Source organism: Esox lucius, chromosome 5 (assembly GCF_011004845.1).
Source record: "Esox lucius isolate fEsoLuc1 chromosome 5, fEsoLuc1.pri, whole genome shotgun sequence".
Taxonomy (NCBI): Eukaryota; Metazoa; Chordata; class Actinopteri; order Esociformes; family Esocidae; genus Esox; species Esox lucius.
The window spans coordinates 12,311,435-12,325,968 of NC_047573.1; the positions used below are offsets into that span (position 1 = coordinate 12,311,435).

Consider the following 14,534-nt stretch of genomic DNA (forward strand, 5'->3'; position numbering starts at 1 on the left):
TTCGGGACAGGGCCACAGTGTCTCCGGGGCCCCCCCAGTCTCAGTCCCTAGTTTCACACTGCAATGATGAGTGACAAAGAACTAGAGTTAGTCTGTCCTATTTGTTTTTATTTTACATTGCATTTGTTTATGTGACAGGGGACTGGGGTCAATCTGAATTATATGCTGAGGTTCTCTGGGGTTCTGTTGAACCTTAGGAGAACCTGATCCCTTGGACCACTCCTCAGTCCTGTGGTGATGACTAGTTGTCCCTGTTTAAAGTCGTCCGGGATGTGTTGCAGATCCAGTTTCTGCCTGATGATTCCTGCCGCCGCTGCCCAAAGCCCACCTGGTCACGTCTGTTCTTGTCCACCTGCAGTGGACCTGGATTCTGCCTACACGCTCCGGATTTCGGCCCATCTGAATTCACTGACCTGTTGGTATGTATGAGTGCAATAGAAAGCACTCTGTATGCGGCAACAGCTAAACAACAGACGCCGCAGGGCATTCCTCCACGAACCAGCACGAGATCATGGTCCAGGGTTTGAGGAACACGGGCCTACCAGCTGGGGCCTTTGGGCTCCCGCCCTGGGAGGCATGTGCCTTAAAACTCCAAGTGTTCGTAGTGTGTGTCTGTACGTAAGCGCAACACCCCGGTAGTAAATATGACCTGTACGATGTGAAAACATATGTAAATGTTTGCAGCTGAGTAAATACTCCTCCAATTATAGCCAGTCAGTTGAGGAGCCAGCTGCTTGCAGACAGAGACAATAGTGAAAGAATGGACCCGAAAAGCATTGGGCTTAATTTAAACCCAGCTGGTGCAGCTGAGCTACCGCTTCTCTCAGCACAGATAAGAATGCCACAGCTTGCAAAACTTAAGCCTGGTTACAGCAACTCCCTATTGTCCAGGAGGATAAACTTAACTCAGGTCAGGCACGTTTTTTTTTTCTCTGGCCCCACAATCACAGCCATTTAGTAGTGGAAGTCTCCAGAGAGAAGAAAGGGGGACTGTGGAAAATGTGACAGTTTGGCTAAGGGGCTGAATGGAAATCCAGAGACAATATTTTCGGCCAATAAAAAGAAAGCAATGAGTTTTTCATAGGGATCAGGTTTGAGACAGTTGGTTACCAGAAGGATGGTCCCTTTAGGAGGATGCATTTAAACAGCAACACTGATGGCAGAGTTAGCATGTTCGTCTGGCAGTCAACAGCTTTTGTTCGGTTTGTTGTGTTTGTGAGTCTCTATGTGTCTGTGTGTTTGTTTGTGAGAGGGTGTGTGTAAACAACCTTCACTACAGTTGACAAATAAATGCTAGAGCTAGCCTGGACAGCTGTGGTTCGAGACAGGGGTGCCCCCCTCTCTTTACCCCACTCCGAAACAGCAGTGGCACTTCTTACACAGATCCTTGAAGGGTTTTCTCCTGCCAAAAGTCAAGGCAGACGCATTCAAAAGCCTGATTAGTTCTAATACAGGAGAAACCTTATCCTTGGCAGATAAAGCATGAAATCATGGTGAAAGTATGAGACCCTGTTGGAGGGCCTCTTCACACAGGGTGGGGCCCTGAGGAACCGACATCCTTGTCCAGGAAAGGCAGAGCGTTTAGGTTGCTCTTTTTAGCCATTGGAAGAGACCAGGACAGCGTTGGGGCTCCTTGGAATAAGGAGTGAATAAGAAATATTAACTATGCCTCCATAAAAAGCATATAGTATTTGGAATAACAATAAGTAACTGGTCAAATATGAAATGACAGAAATTGAACTGACTGAGTTTGGTATTTTTGTAATCATATCACATACATAGAGCAGCTATTACATATGTACAGTTCTAATGTCTCTATGAATCCTTATCAGGCACATTTACATTTAAAAATAGAATAGATTATTCTAAGCAGCATTTTACATTTGTTAAATATACAACATAAAATTTCATTTTTAAAGATAAAATATCTACAAGTGATTCTTGTTACAAAAATACATATTGTTCATTGCAGCACAGGGACATTTCAAGGATTATTCGGCCTAAACATTTATTTTTCTAACATTTAAAACCACTGTAGCATGTTTTTTAGGGAAAGTAAGAGATACCATTGCAAACATGTAAAGCATGTATGAAGTAGACCAGAATGGTAGGAAGGCTTGTACTAAAAGTTTTGCTTGTGGAGATTTCTAAAGTTGTGTACATTTCGGCCCAGATAGAAATGTATGTCTTATTTATGAATTTTCCTACCAAGATTTCTGTACTCTCACAGATTTAGATTATTAAAAACCTTTCCCCTCAACGTGTTAGGATTACTATATCAATCTTGAACATCTTAAATGCAACAATTGTTGCCTCTTTCTGCTCTTATTATTCTTTGGTGTTTTGAGGAGAGTATGAAGAAATGGTTTGAGTGATTCTTCAGTTCTTGGATTTCCATGCAAATAAATCCATTGAGCGGTCAAATCGACCCACGCATTTGAGGGCACGCTCACTAATCTGACAACCTGAGCAAGTGCCCAAAAATGCTGGCGTCACCACAGTGGGAAGACACCAGTAAACCCACACTGACAATGCCTCTCCACTTCCTAGGCCATACTGGCCCATTTCCCAGCCACTCATTATCTAGTGGCAAAATCAAGGTACAAACCTAGACTGTGGTGGTCAGCTTGGTGCTTTTAAAAGATCACCTTAGATTTAAATAAGCTTTACATTTTTATCATTGCACATCCTGCAAAACACCAGCAAAATGTTCTATAGCAAGGATGCCACTACTAAACTTCAATATGCTTGTAGAACATATTATGTTCAACAATACATAGATTATGCCAAATAAGTGTTCTTTTTTCAGATTTGTTTGTACATTCTAATATTATGAATAAATGTTAAACCAATGTTACTGAAATACAATTAATACTTATTCCAAAGAGGCAACAAGGGTTCATTTGACATCCTTTCTTGTTTCACAGCACCTACAGATGAAACATTATGAGTCTTAAAGGGGCCTGGACTATGATACAATATTTCACAATTTTGCTTTTATAAATAAATGTAATGTACATGTCGACAAACCCTGCCTGCAAAGGACAGTTATGTGGACTTCGATTTGTGACTCTTGGGGAAAATGTAAGAAATCTTCGAGTAAACCCTCATATGCGAAGTCACAAATAGCACTTGGAGCATTTGTATAATGACTCATTCATTCAGCAACGACCATCCATTCCTTTTAAGCCATTCAGCAGGTCTGACATACAATTTAGTAGTAAAATGTCTATACAAATCTCCACTATGCAAGTCAAGCTCACCGGCCAATACGTTGTACATGATGCACAGACAGCTACACAAATCAAACAGTGTAGGCAACAATCTGCTGTTTCCAACCTTCTTCCAGCAAATGTAGTCTTGCAGAACTTAAATTGCATGTGGGTAATAACAACTGAAGGGGATGGAATGGACAAATATAGGTTATTTAGGAAGGGTTATGGAACTTATATATATATAAACAGTTTTTTGTATCATTTTAACTCTACTCTTAACCAAGGGAATTCATACAAAGAGCAGTTTGGATTTTGGAGGGTATTAAAAGAGAGGCAAGTGAGGAAAGGCACTACTTTAGTTAATTGTTTAAAAGCAGGAGTAAGGAATCCCAGAAAACGGTCAGTTCTGGCCCATATCAGTACATCATTGGCCAGTGTTGGTGCTCAAGATAACGGCCGGATGTTCGCCCCGATTTGGGCCGTGGGCCAATGCATAAGGTTCCAGAAAAAAAACTAAGTATGTGGCCCCTTATCTTGAGTATCTGGCACAGTTCTGGCCCACATGCACCAGCACTGGCCGATGATGTAAAGATATGTCCCAGAACTGACCGTTATCTGGGAAGGGAGACATGTAAGACACTAAATCCAGCATAGATAAGGTAAATTATAATGGACCATCTGCCAGTGTTCACGTTTGTCTCGGGATATCATTCTTGTGTGGCGTAGCAGTGGAATACTAGTAATCACACCTCCTATTATTATGAACACGCCAAAGTGCTGAGGACCAAGGGCATGTCGTCACACGTTCGTCCATGACATCTCGGTACATCTTTGAGAATTAATACTTCAGGATATCAGGCCTGGTCTTCGAGCCTTGTGGGGTTTTTGAACAATGAAACGAAAAACAATGAAGCTGGAAGACAGCATACGGGGAACAGAATGAGATTACAAGCAATAACGGATTACTGCATGCAGATGATGCGTGAAGACGCGTGGTGGTCCTTGTCTCAAGCCAGGGACATCCATTCATTGTATAGTCTGTCAATGGGCCGTTAGTGCAGGACCTGCCCAACATCTCCTTCAGTCAACCAAAGTCTATCCGTGGGCGATATTCTAGAACCATTGGGTAGGCCTGAAAGAGAGGGGTGACAGTCACATTTAAATTGAATCAGACAAAATACAAGAGACATTGGAACATCCAATATTCTGTTCGCTTGGAGTCAGTTGGTAGGGTACTAAAACGACTTCATATTTAATGGGTACGTTAATACACAGCGATCACAGGTTCACAGTCAGGATATGCCGCAGTAAGTGCAGAACCTAACGCAGGTGAGTGCCGAGCGTTATGAGGAGAGAGTCAGAGACAGATGCCAGAGCAGGTGATAGTGAAACACACAGACACTGGCTGATGCTGCTGCCTATTTTTAGACAGCAAGGCGGACAGCAACAGTAGGCAGGAGACACTCATGTACACTCCCAAGGAGAGGGGAAATGAGTCGGGCCACAATGACCCAGTTCCTGGTCATTTGGTCCAGAAATGGAGAGGAAACAAAGAGCTTTCACCTATTCTGCAGAGACAGGAGAATGCCTTAGTGACCAATCTGACCAACCCCCACTTGTCAAATACCAAATAGAAACTATCTGCTCTGTTCACCAGTAATACTGTCTTCTGATTTGTTGTTTGTTTCAATGATCATCTGGTTCTTCTAAGCTGAAGAGCTTAACTGATTCCTCACTTGGATTATTGACATGGGAACATTCAGCGTAAGGACTGATTAAGGGCTGATTAGTGACAACCAGGGTATTCTGAGCAGAGTATCATGTAAAACAGGGGAATAGTTGGTGGTTATGGTGGGTTAGTATAGTAGGTGATTATAGTGGGCTGTTATAGCAGGTGGGTACTGTGGGCTGGTATAGTAGGTGTGTACAGCGGACTGGTATAGTAGTTGGTTATAGTGGGCTGGTATAGTAGTTGGTTATAGTGGGCTGGTATAGTAGTTGGTTATAGTGGGCTGGTATAGTAGCTGGTTATAGTGGGCTGGTATAGTAGCTGGTTATAGTGGGCTGGTATAGTAGTTGGTTATAGTGGGCTGGTATAGTAGTTGGTTATAGTGGGCTGGTATAGTAGTTGGTTATAGTGGGCTGGTATAGTAGTTGGTTATAGTGGGCTGGTATAGTAGTTGGTTATAGTGGGCTGGTATAGTAGTTGGTTATAGTGGGCTGGTATAGTAGCTGTTTATAGTGGGCAGTTTTAGTACAAAACTGGTCAAGCTGAAGAGGAACCCTGACCTATGTCTTTCCACAACTTTGTTGCTTAGCTGTTTTCAAAGCTCCTTGGTGCCCATAGTTGTGTTTGCTTTATTATTAACTTCCCAAAAGAAAGAACCTACAGACAATGCTGAATTATCCTGAAATCACTTCAATATAACATAGGTTGAGACAAATGACACTGTTTACAATGCGTACAATGTTGAATTTGATTGGTTGCATCAATTTAGAATCAGTATTAAAAGAGAGTGGCCATTTATCCCGATAAAATATTAATATTTTTTATATCCAAGTAATTTCATTTAACAAAATTACAACAAAAAAAATAAAAAATCCATCCTAAATCTGGGGGGTATAGTGGGTAAATAAGTGAAAATAAATACTAGATTAATAAAACCCTGAAAATCAAGCAGCGGGAGTACAGACTTTCAGGAATACAATTGAACAAACTGGTTAATTTGCTAAAATGCATTTGAATGTATTCAAATGTGATAAAGATTTTTTGTAAATTATATACAGCTCCAGAAAAAATTTAAGACCACTGCACCTTTATCTTTCCTTTCCAAAAAAGTTGAAAAGGAAGGTTTTGAGTGAGGAACAGAAGGGTTAAAATTAAGAGACCACTGCAAATGTCCAACTTTTTTTGAAAGGAAAGAAAAAGCAGCAGTGGTCTCTTAATCTTATCTGGAGCTGTAAATACAGCTCTGGAATTGATTTAGAGACCACTGCAAAATTACCAGTTTCTCTGGTTTTATTATTCATAGGTATGTGTTTGAGTCAAATGAACAGTTTTGTTTTATTCTATAAACTACTGACAACATTACTCCCAAATAAAAATATTTTAATTTTGAGTATTTATTTGTAGAAAATAACAACTGGTCAAAATAACCAAAAGAATATCCATTGTATTCAGACCTCAAATAATGCTAAGAAAACAAATTAATATACAACAAAATACTAATGTTTTAACTTAGGAAGATTTTTAATCACAGCTTTCATGCGTCTTGGCATGCTCACCACCAGTCGGTCACATTGCTGTTGGGTGACTTTATGCCACTTCTCGCAAAAACATTCAAGCTTTGCACGACTTCAGCCCTGCCCCTAGGAGCCTGTTTAAAACAGTCCTCGCCATGAGGCATGGAGGTGGAAACATCATTCTTTGGGGATGCTTTTCTGCAAAGGGGACAGGAAGACTGCACCGTATTGAAGATGGGTCGTGGCTGGGTCTTCCAGCATGACAACGACCCGAAACCCACAGCCAGGGCAACTAAGGAGTGGCTCCGTAAGAAGCATCTCAAGGTCCTGGAGTGGCCTAGCCAGTCTCCAGACCTGAACCCAATAGAAAATCTTTGGAGGGAGCCGAAAGTTCGTATTGCTCCGCGACAGCCCCGAAACCTGAAGGATCTGGAGAAGGTCTGTATGGAGGAGTGGGCCAAAATCCCTGCTGCAGTGTGTGCAAACCTAGTCAAGAACTACAGGAAACGTATGATCTCTGTAATTGCTAACAAAGGTTTCTGTACCAAATATTAAGTTCTGATGTATCAAATACTTATGTCATGCAATAAAATGAAAAATTAATTACATAAAAATCATACAATGTGATTTTGTGGATTTTTGTTTTAGGTACTCTTCAACTGTCACTCACAGTTGAAGAGTACCTATGATAAAAATTACAGACTTCTACATGCTTTGTAAGTGGGAAAACCTGCAAAATTGGCAGTGTATCAAATACTTGTTCTTCCCACTGTATAGCACCAGTCAGACCTTATAGCAGGCCTGTAATAAGCTCTTTTAACCATACCACTGGCATGCTGTGGAACATCACAGTGGAGAGCACACAAGTGTGGGGTTGGCAATTCCGATGGCTAACCAGCTAATCGGCTTACAGCAAAGCAAGCAGTGTCTGTCATATGGACTAGTAAAACTCTAGCACCTTCATTCAGTACCCGCAGCTTATCCCCTGGCGAGAATGCACAGGGCTTAGCATCTTTCAAATTGGGGGTTAGTAGGGGGGTGGGCTTTGAGATCATGGGGAGTTCACTTACGTTTTCACCGCGAAGTCTCCACCGTGTCATGTAGATGAATTCCATGGTGTGGTCTTTACCCATGATCTCCCCGTTGCATAGGACATCTAGCTGTGAGGGGACACAGATGCGTGTGACTTACTGGGTTTACCAATCCCCATTAAGTGGAGCCATGGCTGGGGCTAGTCTACCTGGGGTCCGACACATTCCAGAAATGTCTTTACAGGCAGCCAGAAATGTACCATATACAGACCTTTAATGAAATGTCTCCATATAGACATTACAGACAAGCGAATGTATACAAAGTAAAAATGGCCGCAACTACAGAAACGTAAAAGAAATGTGACTTTTTGAATGTCAGCGTGAGTGCGGAGTTAGAACGTGTCGTTTAGAGACCGGTTAAGTGTGTGTCCTTACAGTTCCCACGATATAATTGACACACTGTCACCTTTTGCTTTTTAGAAATGTGTGGGAAAAGTGAATTTTTCATCCACAGGGCACCATTTTTCAGATGTGCACTGAAGGAAGAAATGTGTAGAGGACACCATTTTATTCAGATATACCTTGACGGAAGAAACTATGGTCAGCGTTAGATAAGGATAAGGTTAGGGTGAGGTTAGGATTTAAAGTAAGAAGAGTCTAATGTTCTCGCTAGCCTGTTTGCAATGCAAGCTCTGTCCTCTTCCTGGTTGAAACTTCCAAGTCCAGAAGAAAATCATGTACTGCACACAGGAAAATGCCTTTTTCGTATGTATGTCACAAATTGATACTGTGCTAGTACTGAACGGTAGACTGATTCAGTGACAGAATAGGTGGCTTCAGCAGAACACAAAGAGGATCCATAGAGTAGATCCATTGAGCTACCTTTCTTACAATAATCAAACAAGCAAAAAACTAAGGACAAACCCAACAAAGGCCCTCAACACACAATACCAATAAACAGGATAAACTCTGCATGAAAAAACTACTTCACGTGAGGACAACACAAAACAAACATTAAACATTCAATAGCATACAATATATAGCATCTGTTATATGGGTATAGAGCACATACATAGCTTAGTTTGTTACCTCATAAGAACTTGGTAGCTTTAACTTCAAACTGAGAAACTTCTTGATTGTTCCGACTGTCACCCGAGTTGAGCAGCGTATAAATTTCTTCATTAAGCCCTAGTGTGGACGTTCGAAAGATGACATTTTACAGTTATTCATAATTAGGTGAAGTGCAGACAAATACATATTTTCAAAGGGACATTCTCTGGTGTAAATAAAAAAAAACAGAAATACAAAAACATGAAATTAATACTTAATTAAGTTAGTTCATTGAAAACAAACAGCAAAATTATACAATCCTTTCCTGCAATTCTACAATCCTGTCAATGCATATTCACCATTCTGCCAAAACTAATTCTAAAGAACAACACCAGTGTTACAACAAGAGCAACGACATAAAAACAGGAGTGACCTGCTTCGAATGACAGCTCAGGAAATGAAAGAAAACCACAGCATCATCTCCTGTCTACATTCTGATGTGTTAAAACACTTTGAGGAACATGATGGTGTATACTTGACAGCAACCCGTTCACCCAATTGGCCAGAAACAGGAGGATTTATGAAGGTAAGGGGGCAGGGAAGAGGGTGAACATGAAGACCAGAGGAGATCAGTAGGGAAGAGACAGGGCACACCCCAGCCACCGACCCTGACAATGTTCTCTCCCACCAGGCTGTTGCTGCGTAGACAGTCCAGACAGATGGCTATCTGAGGGTCACTCCTGTGGTAGTCTCCATCCCCGCCATCATCATCATCATCATCGTCATCCAGCCTGGACCTCTTAGAACGGGAGCCATCTTCTAACACAAGAAAATTGGCGTTTGATTTTCGGGGAATTGATATTAAGTCGTGAAAATATAGCAAAGGCACTCTACAGTGACATGGCTTATATGCAACTGCACCTGAAAATAGAAATTCCATTAAAGATCTTTGGAACAAATTGTTGATCATCACACTGTCACTGGGATGGCATTTGTGTCTGACGGAACGATCCATTTTTTCAAATAGGGGTGATCTCGTCAACACCATGTGTACTGTGCTGTCAAAACACTTTCCCTTTCAATCTCTCAGCCTCTTATGACTCACTGCCACCTACAGTCTTGCACCACAGCAATAATGGAACCTGAGTCATAACTAGTTCTGTCTCTCGGTCTCCTCACTGTTCAATTGCCCACATACAACCTCCTTACATTCCAACACAATAGCCAATGATAGCCCACCTCTGCCCACCCAAGCCCTCCTGAGTGGGTTCATTCTGGTCCCCTCTGAGGAGGTTCTTGCGGCTCATGGATACACTAATCCAAATCATTTACCTTCTCCATTCTCTTTCGACTTTCGACTCCGCCAGAACTCAATCTCCTGCTGTTGTTCCTCTAGACAAAATATATATGATTATATATGATTATATATGATTTAGGATGAATGGGAAACAGCGTGTGTAACCTTCTGCCCTATATCAAAAGACAACATTTATATAGGATGCTGGTGGATGCTTAAATTACATCACTCACTTTCTCTGAGCCCCGGCACTAGTTTGAAAATGATTTCCTCCAAAGTGTTGTCCAACCTGGAGATCAAATGAGATGTAAGGGAAGAAAAAAAAAAAAGAAAACACAGTTGCATTTAGGTTTTACAAGGGGACGTACGGGAACTTACAAAGAATTACGGGAATATTTAAAATCCTATGCATCATGACCATTAACACTCACCCAAATACCCAACCTTAAACTGAACCACTAATTCTAACCACAGAACAACTGCAATGTTTATTATTACCCCAACTCCAAAGCCAGAAACACCCTTTTTCCATATGTGCACCAATGAAAAGTAATGTCCTAAAATGTACCTTGTTTTACTATTCTTGTTGGGATTTCGGTCCTCACAGGTATAGTATAACAAGGACACACTCACTTACTCCCACCCAGCCATTTTCCAGACATTGCCTCGGTGGGCTGGGTTGCAGGGTGGCTGGGCACTGGGTGAGGTCTTCAGCTGACGCCCTGGCTCCGGAATGGTGTCCAGCTGTTTCCTGGATCTTACCCCAGCCAAGCTCAAGTTCACTCCATCCTCCCCCAGCCCAGCCACACAAGTGGACAACTGAAGGTTGTAAACCCCAGATCTGCCAAATTCCGGCTAAAGCCAGATCAGTGGTGCAAAGGACGGCGTCTTTTTTAAATTATGTTTTTGATGTATGAATCTATTCAGTAGTGTTCATTGTGGGATTTTAAAATAAAAAATATGAATGAAGAAAGATTGTAACGACATAAAGTGAGGTATTACCTTAGCATCTCCAGAGGGTTGGTTTCATGGACTTGGATGCCACATTCGGGGCAGTCGTTACTATCATCAAAGTGTTGGACAATGCAGCTTTTACAAACTGTTGACAGAAAAGGGAAGTGAACAGGAAGGTATTTTTTCAAAATACAGAGCTAGAATACACACGGCAACAAAATCCCAAAACTACCGTCATTCTGATTTTGGCGTGAAAATAAAGTTTAACCAAAAATAATAGCATTCTAATAACATATTTCTACAGTTTTGACCGACTATACATCCAAGCCTTAAAGCATGACTAAAAGCTCCAGCCTGCAGTTGAAATTGAAACTGTGGACTGGCAGGTAGATAAGGAAATGGTGGGTATTGCCTGGCCGGTTCTTAGTGCCTCTATTGCACTCTAGCCAAGCATGGCAACTGCAGCCAAAACACAGATAGACACACACACACCATCAATGAGGTGATATAACGTACAGCCATATCTATAATTTGAGGACACAGACTGATTCTGTACATTACTAAGCTCACGATTAGGCCTATATCGTCAGAACAATATCTGCCACAAGAAACGGAGATATAGGGCACGGTCTGGCCTCTAGCCATTACCATGTCAATACCACACATACTTTATGCACTATGCATAGACCTTCAGCCTAGATCACAATCCTCATATACATACAGTAGTGAGCCGCTGTCATACTCAATCAATCACAACTGCTGTGGGAAATATTATATCAAAGCAAAACCTTCCAAGTTATTTCAATAGCCAGCACCACCTTCTACCCATTAAGACATGAAGGATAGACCTCCCAGCACACAATACACCATACAGTACACCTTTTACTGTATATTCAGCACTTTCAGTGCAATCTGACTGTATATTCCTTTACTGTAGATGTTACAGGGAAAACACTATTGACTAATGTGAAGCATTTATTTTGCTGGGGTGGGGATCTCCGAAATATACCGACATACAAAAAGAATCATACAGCAGCAAGTGTGGTGTGCTAGATATTTGTTTTTATCGTGATTTTGTCTAGGAAACAACGGAACTTCCTTAACATGATACCACTTTGCCCTGAAACAAACAAACTGAACCCCAAACAGCTTGTCATGTGTGGAGGATATTTGTTGTCATGGTGACTGAACCCAGAGATGACTGTGTTTCACCCTCATCACTTGAGATGTGTCATTCCTAGGAGTGAGAGTTTGCATCTGCCATGGTTCAGATGGAGAGGGCAGAAATGTAGAAAGAGACAATGTAATATGATATGTTAATCATGAAGGATCTGATGTTGATGAGATTGACAAAGCACTCTCTCTAAACACATAGCTCTGTGAGCTAGCAAGGCTGTGGTATGAAACCACAAATAACGCAGCCAACTGATTCTGTGAGCTTTAAATCCCAGCTTCTCTGGGACATTTTAGTGATGCGATAGATGCACACAAAAAAAAAGCCAAATAGCACAAAAGAGCCTGAAGACATTGTGTTAAAGAAGATTTCTATTAGAAGTAAGGTTGAATTAATATACATTCTAATATTAAAATAAATATGCCAGAGGTATATTTTTCTGGTAAAGCCAGCTACAATTTCCCATGATGGATGAGGCCCATGGGGGGGGGGGGGGGGGGGCTTACAGGTGTGCAGGCACTCTGTCACTGTGGTGGGCTTGATCAGGTATCCTTTACACACGTGGCATGTGATAAAGCGGTTGAAATCCTTGACCAGGTGCTTTCTCTGCGAGGTCATCTTGGACCAGAGCAGGGTGACGATTGGGAGGGTTAGGTCAAAGGAGGAATGGAATGATGGCGGATGGGGCCTGAAGGTCAGAGTTCACAGCACTTTCCGGAATGCTCCACACTGCTGGGTTTCCCCCTTTAGTCGCTTCATCTTAATTCAAGCTTCCCCACTGGCGAGATATCAAGTGTGCAGCATTTTCTCAGTGGCACTGTGGGTGTCTGTGAATGAAAGAAGGAAACAGTGTCATTTGGGTACTTCCCCTGTTACAGGTATGACATAGTTATTATGTGACAAATAGAGAGTGTTTCTGTTATATTCATAGCTTCTGGCTATAAACATTTTTGACCCAATTTCTGAAAGCTAAGACTATAAGTCTTCTGCTTCCCTCCGTGATAATGTTCTGTGTTTGGTCAGAGTGGAATGGTCCAGGCTCCATAACATTATAATTTTCTGTGATCATGTTCTGTACTTGATCAGAGTGGAATGGTCCAGGCTTCATAACATTATCATTAGAAGTGTTGGTGAACTTCTCTTACACAGAAGACCACATACTATTACTGCCTCATGGTCTTCCAACCTTCCCAATAACTTTCAGATGCAATTTAGTCACTTGAAGCCATACTGTCTGACTGATCTGTGATATACTGCCATAGTACCAACAAAAAAAACCAAACATCATCCTATTAACATAGTGAGTGAGTTGTACTAAAAGGGCAACATGTGTGTGTATGTGGGGGGAGAACAAAATCCAAAAATAAAGTTTCGGGATTCCAGAGCTACAGGTTAAAGCCTAATGTTTTTAAAGAGAAATCCTATTTCATATGTGCGAACATAATATAATGTTCCTTCATTATAGAGTGAAATTAAATTTAAAAAGTCACCAGAACAGACAGTTGATTTCTTCTCAGTCATTCTATTAAAACAAATATCTAGGAGGAGTTACATCTACATATATATATATATTTAAAAAATCCGAGGAAAAACATTGATATTGACCATAGACACAGGTATATGTAACGCTTAACCTTTATGCCCCGCCCCCTTTATTTGCTAAGAATCGAAAGCAACTTTAGTTACAACGATTGTTATGACATAATATTCCTTTACTCCATTGTCACAATAATATTACGTACATATCCTTCGTTTTACAGACGCTTGAACGAAACGGTCTATCTAGAACTACTCTACACTGAACCATATGTATTTTGCAACATCGTTGCAGTTGCTGTACACATATGTTCACTTACATGATCCCAAAGTTAGGGACACTAACGGTCCAAATAACCTATATACTCTGTCTAGGATCTTCCATGAGGAAATGTCTCCATTTAAGTGTCACAGATTTTATTGGAGAAAAAAAAACATTAAATGCATCAAATAAATAAATAGATTCTGGTAGTAAAGCCCTCTCATCATCACCAAGAAATCATACGCGCAAACATGCGTCATATGATATTGTTAGACAAACATTGCATAGTCATATGTAGCCTACCCGGGCGTAAAAACGAGTTGAAATTCTTGCTGCCATGTAGCCTAATCGTACATACTGCTTATTCGACCACAATGTGAGAACCTAAACAAGCGCCATGGCACACACTTGACTATGACCGCAAAACGCACATGTCCAGAACTTGATATCCCGTATGACACATGATCGCATTCCGAGCCAATCCCAAACTTTAGTATTAGCCTGCAGTGCCTGTGGAAAGGGGATATGCACTAGCATTTGCTCGGTTTAGCGAGTAAACGCGTCCCTTACCTTCCAGTTCAATGCTCCATGGTCGAGACGGTACGATGTACGCGCCGATGAAAGTAGCGCCGAATACGGAACTGGTTTCAGATGATAGGAGAGAGGGGCGGAGGAGGATCCAGCGTTTGTTTACGCATTGCTGCTTTATTCATTTCACTCAGATACGCTCTGATTGGACACAAACTAGGGCGCAGTCTTCAATTACCCTATA

The 14,534-nt window shown here is 41.4% G+C and overlaps 1 protein-coding gene across 4 annotated transcripts; it reads right to left on the reverse strand.

The window, feature by feature from the left end:
- Nucleotides 1–1,745: 1,745 nt before the first annotated feature.
- pcgf5b (polycomb group ring finger 5b) lies at nt 1,746–14,435 on the reverse strand. Of its 4 annotated transcripts, XR_002196819.2 has the most exons (10): nt 14,333–14,435; nt 12,471–12,791; nt 10,839–10,935; nt 10,070–10,125; nt 9,872–9,931; nt 9,207–9,358; nt 8,579–8,677; nt 7,529–7,618; nt 3,965–4,347; nt 1,746–3,394 (listed from the first exon to the last, which is right to left on the reverse strand). XR_002196819.2 is itself a non-coding variant. In XM_010895604.3 (9 exons), the coding sequence occupies exons 2-9, from the start codon at nt 12,580–12,582 to the stop codon at nt 4,300–4,302; spliced, it is 711 nt and encodes a 236-aa protein (XP_010893906.2). In that variant the 5' UTR covers nt 12,583–12,791; nt 14,333–14,435; the 3' UTR covers nt 1,746–4,299. The 4 variants fall into 4 exon arrangements, 3 of the variants coding, with proteins under 3 accessions (XP_010893906.2, XP_010893907.2, XP_010893905.2); XM_010895604.3 differs by having other exon boundaries at nt 1,746–4,347; nt 9,207–9,355; XM_010895605.3 differs by having other exon boundaries at nt 1,746–4,347; nt 9,228–9,358.
- Nucleotides 14,436–14,534: the final 99 nt, after the last annotated feature.